General features: G+C 40.6%; 1 protein-coding gene across 1 annotated transcript in view; it reads left to right on the top strand.

Annotated features, from left to right (window-relative positions):
* Positions 1–304: 304 nt before the first annotated feature.
* LOC139244990 (pecanex-like protein 4) overlaps positions 305–19,423 on the top strand; it is a 28,885-nt gene continuing 9,766 nt past the window's right edge. The window contains exons 1-6 of the mRNA XM_070871085.1: positions 305–399; positions 3,899–4,021; positions 5,996–6,359; positions 7,483–7,586; positions 12,048–13,117; positions 13,241–13,427. Coding sequence (XP_070727186.1) covers positions 313–399; positions 3,899–4,021; positions 5,996–6,359; positions 7,483–7,586; positions 12,048–13,117; positions 13,241–13,427 — 1,935 coding nt within the window. The 5' untranslated portion in view covers positions 305–312. The remainder of the gene's footprint in view (positions 400–3,898; positions 4,022–5,995; positions 6,360–7,482; positions 7,587–12,047; positions 13,118–13,240; positions 13,428–19,423) is intronic.

Raw genomic sequence — 19,423 nt, 5'->3', positions numbered from 1 at the left:
TAGCACTTGAAACCTGTCGGAAAGGTTTTTGTTTGTCAACGGTTTTCATTTCCCTTCTTCTAATCCTGGCTCTTGCCAATTGTCTGCAGTATAAATGTATTTGTAGTGTGCGTAAGGAGAATTTGTCAGGAATGGCATTGTAAGGCACAAAAAATCAACATGGTACATACAGTATCTTTGTTCTCGCTGATCATTATTGTGAGCCTTTCAAAATGTTTTTAACATAATGATGAAGCATTCTGCATTTTTGAAGACTAATGTGGGTTGAACTGTTCTAATAACAGTCTGTTTGTTACAGTCTCTCCATTCGCCATGGTAGCCTTTCTGTCAGTGGATTCTTCACTACAAGATCTCCACACAGCATCTCTTTGTATTGGATTCACACGGGCATATCGAATAGTAAGTTGTGTAGTATATTGGTGCAATGACATTTTTAGACTTTTAAAATTTATACAATTCCTTCTACCTTTTTATTTTTATCTTAAAAATCAAAATACATTTTTTTGAAACAAGTTACTTTTGGTCATATGACCATCTAATTAAAAGTCTAGATTAATTCCTGCTAGTAAATCCAAAACTATGTTGAAGATTTGTTCTTGAAGGAATAATATATTTATGCTCCCTGATCCTTTCTGCTCCTCAAAATGTCATAGAAACATAGAAAATAGGTGCAGGAGTAGGCAATTCGGCCCTTCGAGCCTGCACCACCATGCAATATGATCATGGTTGATCATGCAACTTCAGTACCCCATTCCTGCTTTCTCTCCATACCCCTTGATCCCTTTAGCTCCCTTTTTGAATATATCTAACGTACTGGCCTCAACAACTTTCTGTGGTAGAGAATTCCACAGGTTCACAATACTCTGGGTGAAGAAGTTTCTCCTCATCTCTGTCCTAAATGGCTTACACCTTACCTTAGACTGTGACCCCTGGTTCTGGACTTCCCCAACATTGGGAACATTCGTTCTGCATCTAACCTATCCAATCCCGTCAGAATTTTATGTTTCTATGAGGTCCCCTCTCATTCTTCTAAATTCCAGTGAAATATAAGCCTAATCGATCCAGTCTTTCTTCATATATCAGTCCTGCCATCCTGGGAATCAGTCTGGTGAACCTTCGCTGCACTCCCTCAATAGCAAGAACGTCCTTCCTCAGATTAGGAGACGAAAACTGTACACAATATTCAAGGTGTGGCCTCACCAAGGCCCTGTACAACTGCAGTAAGACATCCATGCTCCTATACTCAAATCCTCTCACTATGAAGGCCAGCATGCCATTTGCTGCCTTCACCGCCTGCTGTACCTGCATGCCAACTTTCAATGACTGATGTACCATGACACCCAGGTCTCGTTGCACCTCCCCTTTCCCTAATCTGTCATCATTCAGTTAATAATCTGCCTTCCTGTTGTTGCCAAAAAGTGGATAACCTCACACATTTATCTACATTATACTGCATTTGCCCACTCACCTAACCTGTCCAAGTCACCCTGCAACCTCTTAGCATCCTCCTCACAGCTCACACTGCCACCCAGCTTAGTGTCATCTGCAAACTTGGAGATATTACATTCAATTCCTTCATCTAAATCATTAATGTATATTGTAAATAGCTAGGGTCCTAGCACTGAACCTTGCGGTACCTCACTAATCACTGCCTGCCATTGTGAAAAGGACCCGTTTATTCCTACTCTTTGCTTCCTGTCTGCCAACCAGTTCTCCATCCACGTCAATACATTATCCCCAACACCATGTGCTTTAATTTTGCACACTAATCTCTTATGTGGGACCTTGTCAAAAGCCTTTTGAAAGTCCAAATACACCACATCCACATTATTTCTGTTTTCTTGTCCCGTTTAATTTTTAATGCAACTCGATTGCATGTCACCAGCAAAAACACCTTCACTGCTATCTAATTCACTTGTATTCAGAAACTTTTTGCATTACCCTTCTTCCACCCTCTTCCTGTTCTTAAAATGTTTGATTTCTGCTGAGATACAAGATAAATGAGATTGTGGCAGAATCTTTGTAAACTTCAAGAAAAATTCTACTAAACGAAGAAAGCTTGTAATTGGAAGTGTGGTTTGAAGCCCCACTCCAGAACTTGAGCATGTAATCTAGGTTGACACTTTAGTGCAGTGCTGAAGGAGTGCTGCATTATTAGAGCTGCTATCTGAGATGGAGAAGTTAAACCAATGGCCCATCTGCCTATTCACATTGATGTAAAAGATCCCATGGTGTTCTTCAAAGAAGAGTGGGTGTCTTCCTGGTGTGCTGACCAATATTTTTCCCTCCATTAATATCACTAAAAACAGATTAACTGGTCATTTATCTCATTGCTGTTTCTGGGTCTTGCTGCACAGAATATGGTTGCTGCTTTTGCCTATGTAAGTCACTGCATTTCAAACTAAGTTATTGTCTGCAAAGCACTTTGGAAGATTTTTGAGGGACATGAGTAAGTTGCTGTGTAAATGTAAATCTTTTTTTACATGCTGAGCAATGCCCTCTGGTTGGTTAGGACACAGTTGTTGATTACCACTTGTTATGTTAGATGTATATCATCTGAAGGAGAGTTTTCTGTACAAAAGAGACAGCTAAAAGGAAAAAGGAGTCACCTTCGTAGCGTGATAAGGCTCAGATTACAGTGAACCCACATTTCCTCATAATGGTTATGGCATGTACCAGGAGGTTGAGAGTCAAATCTCATCATGGGAAACGGAGTCCAGTCCTGTCCAGTAGAAGTCCTTGAATAGTGATGAGGCCAGGGGTTCTGAGTCTATTTGGAGCACCCCTGCTGTTGTTCCAGTTGAAATTGACTAAATCAGCACATACAGGAATCAAACTTGGGATCTTCTAGTGCTATTCTATGTGGTGTCTTTATCCTCAGGACCACGAGAAGAGTTCTATAACTTTGAGTACCAGTCAGAATAAGGGCCCGGATTTTGTGGTAGGAATAGCAATGAGGCTATCAGCGTCAACGTTATTGAGGAGTAAATCGGACAGCGCCTTCACATGCACAGTTAAATGCGAAGTTGATATCTGATTTGCCCTGCTCCTCCACAAGTTTCACTACACAGTACCTCACTGAGAATTCAGTATTTAAATACATGAAGGGTGTGAAGTTGCAGTATTTACCCACTAAATACACCAGAAAATGTTAGGGCTTGTCCATTCAAGTGTATGTGAATTTTTTAGCAGCGTGATAAGTCTTAATACTCCAAACAACCTCACTGGCACTGAAAATTTACTTTTGCCAGTGTGAGGTCTCATTCCTTCAGATCTGAATTATTGTCTGAAATTTTTTTTAAATTAAAAATGTTTTAAAAATCTTTTTCTCTTCTCTTCTTCCCATCTTTCTTTCCCCCTCTTTTGCTTTCAGTACATGATTTTACATTGAATTAAATCTTCTAACGTACACTTCCTCGTTCAGACTCTCTTTGCCTCTAAGAATTCTTCAATCTGGTTGGAGATGCTGTTGCTTGTCCTGTTCACACAGGTCCCAGATCCTGTAGAGAGTGCTGTTCTGTATCAAATTCCCAATGTCCATAACATAAGAACATGAGAAATAGGAGTAGGCCATTTGGCCCCTTGAGCCATTTAATAAGATTATGGCTGATCTGTTATCGCTCAAAAATCCATGAAAAGTCTGTGGGCAGTTGTAAGTGTAATGAATGGCGAGCGCCTTTCGTTCGCTGCTGACCACAAAATCTGAGCTACGGTCTTAGTAGTAAGAGACTTCAACATCTTTGGTAGATCCTAAAATAATTTTTTTAAATAACTTGTGATGAATTGGCACATTTAAGCTAAATTTTAAGAGCAGTTGTCACTGATTTCTATATAACTGAAAATGTTTTTATGTCTATAAAATTTCTGTCTGTTAACAAATGTCTGGTTGTCTTAATAGGTGTGGCAGAATACAGAGAATGCACTATTGGAAGTGGTAGTGATAGCAATTGTGCGACTTGCCACATTGCATTCAAGTTTGGTGTGGTGGAACAGTGTGGGTACAGGAATCCAACTCCTAATGGTAACTGCAATTTTTATTTTGTCCACTTTCTTGGTTAGTCACTTGCACCTCAGCATATGTTTTACCAGCGGGGTATGGTTTTGATTTTCTGAGTCCAGTGGGAACACACTATAAGCAGCAATTTAGGCATTAAAAAAATATATAGTTCAAAGTATGAATGGATTTTTACAGACACAGTGAAGAAGTGGTGTTCTCTGTGCATTTAAAAATTCTGAACCTGATACTAAATCAGCCTGTGTAATTTAAATACAGTAACTGAAAAATAATGCTCTAGTAAAACAATATTAGATTACAATTTCCTGCATCGTTATCTTAATTGAAGTTTCACAGATGCTAGCTCTTATATTACACATTTGGTTATTTTATCTTGCCCTTTTTTCTTTGAGTGATGCTCGCTCTTTATTATTCTTATGTTCTGCCCTGCTACAGATGTGAGGGAAAGCATTTGTTATGACATTTTTGTCATCGAGCAAGTTGATTGACACCTGAATGGGTTTTAAAAAGGCTTCACCAGATCTGTAATAGGTTTTTTTTGCAAATTTTTGTCTCTGACACAAGATTCGTTTTAGAAACTGAGATTGATAGCTTGTCACAAGATTAGTGGATATACTGAGATGCTGAGCCATACAGACCAGGAAGGTTGCATTTTTAGCCCCCAGTCTGTGCTCGGCTAGTAGCAGTAGGGGGTACATCTAATATTTAGATGGAAAAATATAATAGGCTGCACCGTGGTTCAATGCACTGGAGTGGTGTCTGAGAGGGGCCTTGCTTTCCTGATGCCACTGAATTGGCCATATGAGCAGTACTGCTTTCTGAACCTTCCTGTTGGTTTATTTGGAAAGAGTGATACATTTCTGCAGAATGAAGAAAATAGATTTTTGAGAGTTTGTCCTATGAGTGTTTGGGCTCACTTTCTACAATGCTTGTTACTTTAGTTTTTAAAGACTCCAGGTTTGACAATTTAAAAAATGTTTAATTGATATTCTTTAATATCTTAATGATATTAATTGAGTTCAGAATAAGTTCTAAGCAAATTAAATTAATTGCTCAAATTTGCTTTGACTGTACATATCTCCTCCTGGACAGAGAAACAGCAGCACTGGAAGTTTTCCATTTTCATTTGAAATAGTCTCTTCCCAATTGTGCTGCCAGTCATAGCTCTTGCTTCAGCATTTTCAGCCCTTTCAGTTCTTCTGTTTGATTAAGCTTCTGTGAAGCACTTGGGATTCATTTTCTATGTCTCCGCAAGATCCTGCAAATTCCCTGGGAGGACAGACGCACCAACTTTGGCGTCCTTGACCAGGCCAACATCCCCAGCATTGAAGCACTGACCACACTTGATCAGCTCCGTTGGGCAGGCCACACTGTTCGCATGTCAGACACGAGATTTTCAAAGCAAGCGCTCTACTCGGAACTTCTTCACGGCAAACGAGCCAAAGGTGGGCAGAGGAATCGTTACAAGGACACCCTCAAAGCCTCCCTGATAAAGTGCAACATCCCCACTGACACCTGGGAGTCCCTGGCCAAAGACCGCCGAGTGGAGGAAGTGCATCCGGGAGGGCGCCGAGCACCTTGAATCTCATCGCCGAGAACATGCAGAAACCAAGCGCAGGCAGCGGAAAGAGCGTGCGGCAAACCAGTCCCACCCCTCCCCCTTTCCCTCAACGACTATCTGTCTCACCTCTGACGGGGATTGTGGTTTTCATATTGGACTGTTCAGCCACCTAAGGACTCATTTTTAGAGTGGAAGCAAGCAAGTCTTCCTCGATTCTGAGGGACTGCCTATGATGTGATATAATGATGCTATATAAATACAAGTTGTTGTAATAAATATAAATATTAATGAACAAAATAAAAGTTAAAATATTCATAAGGAATTGGATGTTGAGGGACAAAAACCAACCAGTCCATTTCTTGATATTTTATTTGGAACATATAAAGTCCTATAACCCACTTTTGTATCTTCTTTTGTAGGTTGGTGTTATACGAGATCGTTTCTTTCAAGCAATTTCCAAGCTCCAATTTGCTTTGACTGTACTTATCTCCTCCTGGACAGAGAAGAAGCAGCACCGGAAGTCTTCCAGCACCATAATCATTTTAAATATTATTCTGTTCCCAATTGTGCTGACAATCATAGCTCTTGCTTCAGCACTTTCAGCCCCTTTACTTCCATTGTTTACACTTCCAGTGTTTTTGGTGGGATTTCCACGACCCAATAAGAGCTGGCCTGGATCTGTGGGTGCTGCTGCATGTATATGTCCTGATTCAGTATATTACCAGCATATGATGCACAACCTGGCTGCTTCATTTTGTACAGCATTTTCTGCTGGCAGCTTGGGTAGGTAAAGAATAATTACGTGTTTGAAAGGTGTTGCTCCTGCTAGTCTGCTGGCATTTGTATATTTAATTTTGCTAAACCTAGCAGAATTTCCTGAACTGCTTTACTAGACTGAGCTAGTTTTGTAAACCCCAAAACCATTATCTGTTGCAATTTATATATTCTGTATGTTAATTATTTGAATATTTATTAAAACACTAACTGATGTCCTTTTTATTTTTAATTTAAATTATAAATTTGAATTTTATTAATCTTGTTTTCAACTCAACACATCTAGCCTGCTTTTCAAGGTTGTGTTTTTAATCTACTTTTGTTCACTAATGTTTCGAAGTGCTCAAGTGTCCAAACAACCTGAAGATTAAGGGTTCAATTTATCCCATTGCCTACTTGCAAGCATAAAAGTAGTTATCCAATTGGAAACACAATATTGCATTTGTTCTTGCTGCTCGGGATGAAACATTAGTATTTGAATATTGTAATGGCCTGAGGGTGCTTTCATGGTTCCATCCATTTAATTTGAAAGGAAAACTTGCAACTTCCAACAATTCTAAGAAGGAGGTCAGCTCATTAATGATAACCCTTTACATTGTATCCAACTTGATACCTACTGTTAAGCTTATAACTAAACAACGGGATAAATTGACCCTTTAATCTTCAGGTTGTCTGGACACTTGAGCACTTCAAAATATTAGCGTGGACAAAAGTAGATCAAAAACCCAATGTTGCAACGTTAGAGGATGCTACTTATCAAAATCATGTCTTAAATTTATTTTTAAAGACTTTTTTTTTCATTTACAAATGGCTGTGACCTGTACTTGGCAACCTTTAATCATGGCTTAAAGATTCAAAGAAATCAGTGTTACTAGGTGGCAGTCTGTGCTCCTGTAAACTCAATTTGTTGGTCAGGAGTTCAGTTTCAAACATTAAAAATAAATGCATTTTAATGGGTATTCTTTTACTACTGTTAAAGTAGAATGTATTTAATGCCAGAAGTCAGACATGCTGGAGCTGCATGGATGAGTTCAAATTCTTCCGTCTTCGCTTTGTATTCTGCATAAATTTAATCAATCTTTGGTTTAAAATTGCTGGTTTATATGCTAATTGTCTGACATTTTATTTCAAGGCAACCCTTCACCTGGCTGTCATTTCCTGTGCCGCTTCCAGGACCGACTGGTATGGGTCTTGATTTTGGAAAGAGGTTTTAGCTACTGCTGTATTAACATTAAGGTAAGATGGCTCCACTCCCCCAGTAAAATTCACAGTAGGTTGGGTGATGCGTTGCATTAAATAGTTACATTTTATCTCTGGGATGTTGGTTCAAATCCAGCTAAGACTAATGGGTTCAAGGTCTCCTCTCTGGCTGTAAGGGCCTTGTGTGGAATGAGCGTGGGCAATTTCAATTAAAGTTCTAGTGAATTTACCAGCTGTTCAAAACTGAGGCTGAGACACATTGTTGAAACACATTAAAAGGAGCTTGACACATTAATTGTGCTCCACCGGTCCTGGGAGTGCTTAATGCTCCTACTTGATTCCCAAAATGGAAAGTGTTCAAATCCCCAGCAGTGGGAGTGTTTGTCTTGATGAGCACAAATAATCTGATCTCAATGCAGCAGACTTGCTCTACATGCCAACTACAAACTGCCCTTTGAATTAATTTTTCAGTGTCCGACAAAGTTGTAAACATGTTACTGCCAGAAATCATCTTCCATCATGTTATATAATACTGTAGAGGAAGAATAGCTTATTGGTAATTTTTTTAAAGCAAAAATGACAATTATGTGATTGTTGTGGTTGAAGTATCTGAAAATAATAGTATAGATTGTTTCTCTCATTTGTTTATATACTGGGAGCAGCTGACCCCAGCATTTCAGATGCCCCATAGAAGTCCAGCTTGTGACACCTGATGACATTCCGTTGTGCTGGTGGCAAACATTGATGAAAATGGATGAGCTATTATTTGTTTTTCAGCCCAAAGTATACAGCAGTCACTACACTACACTACACTAGGTGTAGTCCAGTCTGTTGCTGATACTTGACTGAAAACATAATTTGATAAATTAAAAGTTGCATTTTGTAGTAATGATTTTGGATCTCTATTAATAAAACATGCATTGTATTTCAAAAGCCCTACCTCTGCCCTTAACTTAATGTTTGATCTCTGTTATGTGGTCATATAATAAGCCACATGATCAAATTATCAAAATTTATACTGTTTTTCCATAGTAAATTAAATGCTTGATTTTTGCATTGTATTTTGCACTAGCATTGTAAAATATTAGCTATAAATATATTGTCCCATCTGCTAGGAGTTTCAATCGGGAATAGTATTAAAGTATTTTGCTACGTGTAATCTTGCATCTTCAACTACGCTGACGTACTGGAGTGTGAATTTCAGCCCACAATTTCTCCTACATGCTGATTTCCTTAGCAGGAGGGAGAAATGGACATCATTCTTCCATTTTTTTAAAAACTATTTCTCCATGTCTGACTTTCTGGACTATACTCTCGGACCATCAGCAACGAGTTTTGGACCAACAGTGGCAGAGACCTAGGAACAAGCTGCTGGCATATTCTTCAACGAAAGCAAAATACTGTGGATGCTGGAATCTGAAATAAAAACAGAAAATGCTGGAAATTTCAGTCAGGCAGCATCTGTGGAGAGAAAAACAGAATTAACATTTCAGGCCGATGACCCTTTGCCAGAACTGGCGCATGTTTAAAAAGAACAAATTCTTAAGAAGCACTGAAAGGGGGAGGGGAAGAAAAAAACAAAAGGGAAGGTCTGTGATAGGATGGCAGGCAGGAGAGATTAGAGAGACGAAAGGGATGATGGGCCAAATTGAAATGTTAATGGCAGGAGTTAGAAAAAGGTTAGTCTAGATAGGGTGTGAATGGCAGAATAATGACCAGCTGCCTTTGGAGGCAAAAAGACCGGGGGTGGTGGGGGGAGCCAAAGATGGTTATGCTCTGAAATTGTTGAACTCTTATATTGAGTTCAGAAGGCTATAAAGTGCCGAAATGAAAGATGAGGTGCTGTTCTTTGAGCTTCATCAAAACAGTGCAGGAGTCGGAGGACGGAGATATCAGAGTGGGAGTGGAGTGGAGTGGAGTGGAGTGGAGAATTAAAGTGACAGGCGACCAGAAGCTCAGGGTCACACTTGCAGACTGAACGGAGGTGTTCTGCAAAGCGGTCACCCAATCTGCGCTTGGTCTCCCCAATGTAGAGGAGACCGCATCGTGAGCAGCGAATACAGTATACTAAATTGAAAGAAGTAGAAGTAAATCACTGTTTCACCTGGAAGGAGTATTTGGGGCCCTGGATAGTGGGAAGGGAGGAGGTAAAAGGGTAGATGTTACGCATCCTGCGCTTGCACGGGAAGGTGTCGTGGGAAGGGAAAGGGGTGCTGGGGGTGACTGCGGAATGGACCAGAGTGTCGCTGAGGGAACGGTCCCTTCGGAATGTGGAGAGGGGAGGGGAACATGTGATTGGAGGTGGGATCACGCTGGAAGTGGCGGAAATGGTAGAGGATGATCTGTTGAACGTGGAGGCTGGTGGGGTGAAAGGTGAGGACAAGGGAAACCCTGTCGTGGTTCTGAGAGGAAGGGGAAGGGGTGAGAGCAGAGGTGCGGGAAATAGAACAGACACGGTTCTGTTAACCACAGCAGAGGGGAATCCTCGGTTGAGGAAAAAGGAAGACATGTCACTAGTGCGACACTAGTGCGAAAGGTGGCGTCGTCAGAGCAGATGCGACGGAGATGGAGAAACTGGGAGAATGGAATGGAGTCCTTGCAGGAGGTGGGGTGGGAGGAAGTGTAGTCCAGGTAGCTGTGGGAGTCAGTGGGCTTATAGTGAATACTGGTCAAAAGCCTTTCCCCAGAAATGGAGACAGAGAAGTCGAGGAAAGGAAGGGAAGAGTTGAAGATGGACCATGTGAAGGTGTGGGAAGGGTGGAAATTGGATGCAAAGTGAATGAAATTTTCTAGTTCAGGGCAAGAGCAGGAAATCAATATACCAGAAAAAGAGGTGAGAGAGGCGACCCGAGTAGGACTGCAACAAAGAATGTTCCACATATCCCACGAAAAGGCAGGCATAGCTAGGACCCATGTGGGTTCCCATAACAACACCTATAATTTGGAGAAAGTGAGTTAAAGGAGAAGTTGTTCAAATGTGAGAACAAGTTCAACCAGGCGGAGGAGGGGGGTGGTGGTGGATGGGAACTGGTTGGGCCTCTGCTCGAGGAAGAAGTGGAGCGCCGTCAGGCCATCCTGGTGGGGGATGGAGGTGTAGAGAGATTGAACGTCCAAGGTGAAAAGGAGATGGTTGGGGCCAGGAAACTGGAAACTGTTGAAGTGACGGAGGGCGTCAGAGGAGTCGTGGATGTACGTGGGAAGAGAGTGGACATGGGGAGAAAAAATAGTCGCGATAGGAAGAAATAAGTTCTGTGGGGCAAGAACAGGCTGAAACGATGAGTCTACTGGGGCAGTCCTGTTTGTGGATCTTGGGAAGGAGGCATATTTTTCTGCCACAGCTGATGCTGCACAAGGAAACCATCCCGATAAAGAGATAAAATAAAGATGTACCTTTCAAAGTGAGCCTTTTTATTTATATATATATATATAATATATATATATATATATTAAAAAAATTGAATTCAATTTTACAAATAGTTTACATCCTTTTTAATTACTGGTATTGGAGTATTTCAAAATTTCTTTTATACCCATGCCATAATTTTTTATATATGCACCCGGTATTTCTTATTGCCACTCTTCTTTCAGGTAAGAGGATGGGCCAATGTAAGTTACAGAATTGCCCACAGCTGTCATCAATACCACATTATAAGAAATCAACAGGAGGTGTTTTTTCTTATCAGTTAGTTCCTTCCCTCAAGTCCAAGGTATTTATCATTGGTTAATGGGCCACTTTTAATTGCCTTTCTTTTTTTGTAAATGTTTACATTCATAATTTTCACTAATTTAAATTGACCTGCAAAAAGTGAATAAATGTCTGCTTTTCATTTAGATTTGAGTTCTTCAACTTACAATTTACATTTCAGAAGGCAGGACAATAATGCCTCTGGACTACAAACTAATCATGTTAGTTGTTTGACCAAAGATATATTTCTGGTCCTATCAATGATTGTGCCAATTCTGCAGGAGCTGGATTGACTACCCAAATTTCTTCAGCTTAAGATGCTGAATTGTTTCTCAGAGCAGAGCTTTAGCTTATCTGTCAGTGAATTTTAACTCCGGCCCCAAAAGTGGAAGAGTGTTACAGCTCACTGTCACCAGATCTGCACATATGTGCTTGAATCCTGAAATCCATATAATTGGAATTAATCACATTGCATTGAAGTTTGCAAAGCAGAGGTCAGACGCTTCCCACAGAGAAGCAAACTGTGAGGGCTAGTCATTTTACGGTCATTGTCTTGCACATTCCACACAGCTACATACTGGACAATGTTGGTGGAGACTTGGGAGTAGTTTCAAGCCTGTTCTGTTAACCAAGAATAATGTGAGGGGATGTAGAAGGAGAGAAATGAAATAATTTCTGCTCAAAAAAATAATACTGCACTGAAATTCTGATTTCATAGGTTGCGCAGTACCAGTAATCAAATAGTATTTGTTGCAGGTTTCAGACTGATTTTTTACATTTGATGTGAAATTATTGTTTTGTTTTATTGCCAGGGTTTAGAGCTACAAGAAACATCGTGCCACACTGCTGAAGCTCGAAGAGTGGATGAGGTGTTTGAAATAACCTTTGAACAAGATGATCAACCAAAAACCTGTTCTATAAATCAGCATTTTGGCAACATCTTGACTCCGTGTGCTGTACTACCAGTGGAAGTTTACTCTGATGCACGGAATGTTTTAACAGGAATCATTGACTCTCACGAAAATTTAAAACAGTTAAAAGAAGATTTTGTTAAAGTTTTCATTTGGGTACTTTTACATTACACTAACAAAAAATCAAAATCTTCTGAAAATATTCAAGGCAACCAGTCATTACAACAACATCTAACCTGGTCAGAAGAGTATGCAATTACTTCAGTGCAAACAGAATCTTCTAAAGGTCCCAAAGATTCTTTTAGTATGGATTCAGAAATATTTAATGAATGGTCAGATGATGACATGTCTGAACTAGAGTCCATTGGAAAAAAGACTAGAATAAGCCTATTTAAAAACACTACAAGTGTGCAGCAAATGACTACAAAACCTGTCATAACATCCATTCCAGGGAGTCTTGAAACACAAAGCTTATCTCCTGATACATCTGATGAAGAATTACCAAGAAGAACTCCAGCATATGGACTTCCTGCTACTAACAAAGGAAAAGAAAGACTTGTGGAAAGAGGTAGCCATGAAATGATCCCAGTGCTTGTTTTCAGTTCTCCTTACTCAAGTAAACTAAAAGTGCCAGAGAATTGGCGATCAAGGCCTTTTCCGTCTATACTGCTTCAAGAATTGTTGAAGTCCTTCCCTGAGGATTGGTATTCATTTGTTCTTACTCATTTGGATGTTGTCCATTCTGATGAAAATCCTCCCATTATATTTGAAGTGAAAGGGGATAAGACTTTGAGGGATATGTATGCCCAGGTGGTGATGACTTGTTATGGTGTAATGTTAGGATCAGACTCTACAATCCCAAGTCCCAATCAGGTTTTCAGGGTGTATTCTGGTGATATACCCTGGTCTTTGGGTTTAGATTGGCTGACTCAAAAACCAGAGCTGCTTACACTTACACTAAAGGCATTCAGGTAATTGAGATTTGATGTTGTTCTAGATGCTCATTGGTAGAATTACAATTTGATACAGATGATTATTTAGTTGAATTAATTGAAATGCAGAGTGTGATCATGGTGAAACATTTCTTCAAATAGGTATACCTTCAAGCTGATGTTTGACAAAGCCAGTCTAGGTCCAGTTGAAAATTTTGCTGAGTTGGTGAATTATTTGGAAGACTATGAGAGAGATTGGTTCATTGGTATGGTGTCAGAGCCCCAGTGGCAGCAGGCAGTATTGCAGAAAAAACCATACCTCTTCTCCTTGGGATATGACCCCAGCCTGGTAAGTACTTTTAACTGAAAAAGGGAAGGGAGAATTCTCTCTTTACACCATTTTGTTTGTTTTACCAATTTATTTATAAAATAATGGATTTGATTTTTTTGAACAACCTTAAGTATTAGTAGTCAATATACCAAAATTCCTGGTCCCTTTCACACCTTCAGAAGTGTAGCATTTCTACTGATTCTATCAGCAAATATGGAAATTTAATCAGACATTGCTTTCTATTCATTAGCTGAAATCGTGCCTTCTAGTACTATCTCTGTTTTACCCACTGTGCACCACCTTTAACGTGATTAATGTGCTTTACTCTTTTTTTTTTTATATAATTAAATAGCCTACAGCAGTTCTTGAAATATATGTTCCTGGTCCTTTCCCAAACCCAATATTATGATTGCTTGTTAGGCTTGCTTCAGCAGTAGCACACTCTCCTCTGAGTCAGAAGGCTTTGGGTTCAAGCCCCACTCCAGAGACTTGAGTACATAATCTAAGCGAATATTTTAGTGCATTACTGAGGGAGTGCTGCACTACTGGAGTGCTTTCAGATGAGATATTAAACCGAGGCTCCGTCTGCTCTCACAGGGACGTAAATGATCCCATAGCATAATTAGAAGAATAGGGGAGTTCTCTTGGTGTCCTGTTCAATATTTATCCCTCAACCAACATTTTTAAAAATAAATCAAATTCTCTGGTAATGTATCTCTTTGCATTTTGTGAGACCTTGCTGTGCCCATACTGCTGCCGTGTTTCCCTACATGACAACAGTGACTACATGTCAAAAGTACTTCATTAGATTATCCTTGCCCACCAGAATGATCCTGGAATAGTCTAGTATTAGCTGGAAAGCGCAAGGAATGGTAATACTTAACATGGTCAGAGTAGATCTGATGAGACCAACCCACATGGGTGCCCATTACACTAGAGTTTCCAGCCCTCTGACTTGAGGGAAGAGAAGATGGGGACTGTATCAAGGGAAATGGGAGACGGTGGGTGATTTGGAGGGAACAAGGACATCAAAGGTAAAGGTGAGGGAACACTTAAGCAGATTCAAAGCATCAGAAATGTGACAGTTGGAGGGTCAGAGAGGAGAGAGTTGAGAGTTTGAACAGGTCCCTAAAAATGACACTTTTTCTTGCTGCCTAGTTTGTAGTTATTGTACTGTAAATGTTTGGGCCAATGGTGCCAATACAGACCAGGCAATCACACCGGTTTCTCATATTTTGAACATCCTGTTTCATCGGAGGTGTCTGCTTCCTCTTGTGTTTTTTTTATTCCTCATTTCTTTTCTGTCTTCGTTCTTTCCCTTCTGTTGCTGATCATTTGCTGTCTCCGTTGCATATCTACTTATGTGTCCTCATTGACTCCTCCAGTTTGACCTTTTTCTTTAAATTTGTAACTTCACCTTAGAAAAGTGCATATTTTTGTCAAAAATAATCAATTTAAAAAAAAACTCCATCTCATTCTGATATTTAAAACCACCAACGATGGGGTTATAGAGGCGTCAACAATCATTTTATAGCTTTGGATTATGCTAAATTAGAGATTTTAAGAAGGTTCATGGGGATAAACGTTTAGGGGAAATTTGGACTGTCAAATTTAAAGGCACTTTACTCAAGTTAGTTCCTTTACCAGTGGCCCAATCAAGCTCACTTTTTAGCTTCCCTGGATTTCATTGCACTCCTTATGGAAACCTAAGCCACCCAGCAGAAGAGACTGATCATAATTAAACATCGGAATCAGTGGAAAACAAAGCCCTTGAGGCCTTTATGCAGTCTATGTTGCAAACTGCTCCGGCAGTTAGAAAATTAATTGTGAAGTTGCAGGCCACAATCTTCCAATCCTCCCTAGATGCAGGGCTGGTGCCAAAGGACTGGAGGATTGCAAATGTTATACCCTTGTTCAAAAAAGGGGAGAAGGATAAACGTGGCAACTACAGGTCAGTCAGTTTAACGTATGTGGTGGGGAAGCTTTTAGAAAAGGTAATCCGGGAGAAAATTAACAGTCACTTGAACAAGCATGGACTAATAAAGGAGATCAGGCATGGATTCGTTAAGGGCAAATCGTGTTTGACTAACTTGATTTGAGTGTTTTTGATGAGGTAACGGAGGGCGGATCAAGGCAGTGCAGTTGATGTGTATATAGACTGTCAAAGGGCATTTGATAAAGTACCACATACTAGGCTTGTTGGAAAAATTTAAGCCCTTGGGATAAAAGGAGCTGTAGCAGCATGGATACAAAATTGGATACGGGATAGAAAACCGAGTTGTGGTGAATGGCTGTTTTTCCAGACTGGAGGGAGGTATACAGTGGCAGTCCCCAAGGTTCAGTACTAGGACCACTGCTGTTTTTGATATGCATTCATGACTTGGCCTTGGGGGGTACAGGGCACAATGTTGAAATTTGCAGATGATATGAAACTTAGAAGTGCAGTAAACAGTAAGGAAGATAGTAATAGACTTCTAGAGGACATAGACAGGTTGGTGGAATGGGCGGACACATGGCAGATGAAATTCAAGACTGAGATGTGCGATATTATACATTTTGGTAGGAAGAATGAGGAGACACCATACACAATAAATTGAACAATTTTAAAGAGGGTGCAAGAACAAAGACCTGGGGATATTTGTGCACAAATCTTTGAAGGTGGCAGGACATGTTAACAAAGCAGTTCATAAAAGCATAGAAATTTACAGCACGGAAGGAGGCCTTTTCGACCCATCGTGTCCGTGCCAACCGACAAAGAGCTATCCAGCCTAATCCCACTTTTCAGCTCTCGGTCCGTAGCCTAGTAGGTTACGGCACTTCAAGTGCACATCCAAGTACTTTTTAAATTTGGTGAGGGTTTCTGCCACTACCACCCGTTAATAAAGCATATGGGATCCTGGGCTTTATAAATAGAGGCATAGAGTACAAAAGCCATGCTCAACCTTTTTTGTCTGGGGGCAAATTTTACAACTTTTTACAATAATGACAGCAACAACTTAAAAGTATGTATACAGTAATGCCATATTGCCACCCCACTGTCTAAAATCATGAGACAATCAGACAAACACTTAAAAATCATGAAATAAGTTGCTTTTTTGGTTTATAAATATCATTAGTGGCTATATTTAATCTCTGACAGCGCACAGTTCTTGCAAAAACTTTATTAAAGAAAGACTTGCATTTATATAAGCACCTTTCACAATCATCAGACATCTCAGAAAGTGCTTTACAGCCAATGAAGTACTTTTGGAGTGTAGTCACTGTTGTAGTGTGGGAAATGCGGCATCCAATTTATGCACAGCAAGTGATAATGACCAGATAATCTATTTTGTTATATTGATTGAGGGATAAATCTTGGCCAGGACACCAACTCCACTGCTCCTCTTCAAAATAGTGCCATGGGATCTTTTACGTCCACTTGAGAGAGCAGGCAGGGCCTTGGTTTAACGTCTCATCTGAAAAACTGCACCTCCAACAGTGCAGCACTCCCTCAGGACTGCAGCATCAGTCTAGATTTATGTGCTCAACTCCCTGGAGTGGGACTTGAACCCACAATTCTCTGATTGTGGCGAGTGTGGTACCCACTGAGCCACAGCTGACACGTGTCCCATGTTAAAATTTGCTCTGTTAGATGTCCCATCAGAGTTAATCATAACATCTCCGGGTCATTCAAAAGCAAAATACTGCGGATGCTGGAATCTGAAATAAAAACAGACAATGCTGGAAATCTCAGCATCTGTGTGGTGAGAAAAAGAGAGTTAAAGTTTCAGGTTGATGACCCTTCGTCCGAACTGGCAAATGTTCGAAAAGAACAGATTCTTAAGGAGCACTGAAAGGGGGAGGGAAAGAAAGAAAGGGAAGGTCTGTGATGGGGTGGAAGACAGGAAAGATTAGAGAGACGAGCCCAGGATCCCGTAAACCTTTTAAACTGCTTTCTCAACCTGCCCTGCCACCATCAACTATTTATGCACACATACTCCCAGGTTTCTCTGTTTGTGCACCCCCTTTAGGATTGTACCATTTAGTTTATATGACCTCCTCTTATACTTTCTACCAAAATGCATCACTTCACACTTTTCTGCATTTAAACTTGAGCTTCATCTGCCACATGTTCACCCATTTCACCAGCCTGTCTGTCTTCCTGAAGTCTTACACTCTCCTTCTCACTGTTCACTATACTTTCAAATTGTGTGTCATCTGCAAATTTTAAAATTGTGCCCTGTACACCCATGTCCAAGTCATTAATATATATCAAGAAAAGCAGTGTTGCTAGAACCGACCCCTGGGGAACACCACTGTATACCTTCCTCCAGTCCGAAAAACAATCGTTCAGCACTACTGTTTCCTGTCACTTAGCCAATTTCGTATCCAGGCTGCCACTGTCCATTTTATTCCATGGGCTTCAATTTTGCTGGCAAGCCTATTATGTGGCACTTTGTTGAACGCCTTTTGGAAATCCATGTACAGTACGTCAACCACGTTACCCTCTCTGTTACCTCATTAAAAAAACTCAATCAAGTTGGTTAAACACTATTTGCCTTTAACGAATCCGTGCTGGCTTTCCTTAATTAATCCACACCTATCCAAGTTACGGTTAACTTTGTCCCTGATTACTGTTTCTAAAAGCCTCCCCATTACCGAGTTTAAACTGACTAGTCTGTAGTTGCTGGATTTATCTTTACTCCCTTCTTTGAACAATGGTGTAACATTTGCAATTCTCCAGTTCTCTGACACCATCTATGCAGGATTGGAATATTAAGGCCAGTACCTCCGCGATTTCCCCCCTCAATTCTCTCAGCATCCTAGGATGCATCCCATCTGCTCCTGGTGATTTATCTACTTTAAGTACAGCCAGCCTTTCTAATACCTCTTTCAATTATATCCTATCAATACTTGAAGGAGAAAAAATTGCAAGGATATGGTAAACATAGAAACATAGAAAATAGGTGCAGGACTAGGCCATTCAGCCTTTAGAGCCTGCACCACCATTCAATAAGATCATAGCTGATCATTCACCTCAGTACCCCTTTCCTGCTTTCTCTCCATACCCCTTGATCCCTTTAGCCGTAAGGGCCATATCTAACTCCCTCTTGAATATATCCAATGAACTGACATCAACAACTCTCTGCCGTAGGGAATTCCACAGGTTTAATAACTCTGAGTGAAGAAGTTTCTCCTCACCTCAGTCCTAAATGGCTTACCCTTTATCCTTAGACTCTGTCCCCTGGTTCTGGACTTCCCCAACATCAGAAACATTCTTGCTGCATCTAACCTGTCCAGTCCCATTAGAATTTTATATGTTTCTATGAGATCCCCTCTCATCCTTCTAAACTCCGGTGAATACAGGCCCAGTCGCTCCAGTCACTCCTCATATGTCAGTCCAACCATCCCGGAAATCAGTCTGGTGAACCTTCGCTGCACTCCCTCAATAGCAAGAACGTCCTTCTTCAGATTAGGAGACCAAAACTGTACACAATATTCCAGGTGAGGCCTCACCAAGGCCCTATACAACTGCAGTACGACCTCCCTACTCCTATACTCAAATCCCCTAGCTATGAAGGCCAACCATTTGTTTTCTTTACCGCCTGCTGCACCTGTATGCCAACTTTCAATGACTGATGAACCATGACACCCAGGTCTCGTTGCACCTCCCCTTTTCTTAATCTGCCGCCATTCAGATAATATTCTGCCTTCGTGTTTTTCCCCCAAAAGTGGATAACCTCACATTTAGCCACATTATACTGCATCTGCCATGCATTTGCCCACTCGCCTAACCTGTCCAAGTCACCCTGCAGCCTCTTAGCATCCTCCTCGCAGCTCACCCCGCCACCCAGTTTAGTGTCATCTGCAAACTTGGAGATATTACACTCAATTCCTTCATCTAAATCTTAATATATATTGTAAATAGTTGGGGTCCCAGCACTGAGCCCTGCGGCACCCCATTAGTCACTGCCTGCCATTCTGAAAAGGACTCGTTTATCCCGGCTCTCTGCTTCCTGTCTGTCAACCAGTTC

Source organism: Pristiophorus japonicus, unplaced genomic scaffold, assembly GCF_044704955.1.
Source record: "Pristiophorus japonicus isolate sPriJap1 unplaced genomic scaffold, sPriJap1.hap1 HAP1_SCAFFOLD_2096, whole genome shotgun sequence".
Classification (NCBI taxonomy): Eukaryota; Metazoa; Chordata; class Chondrichthyes; family Pristiophoridae; genus Pristiophorus; species Pristiophorus japonicus.
The sequence above is the reverse complement of the archived record's forward strand: the minus strand, read 5'-3'. Positions and strand labels throughout refer to the sequence as shown.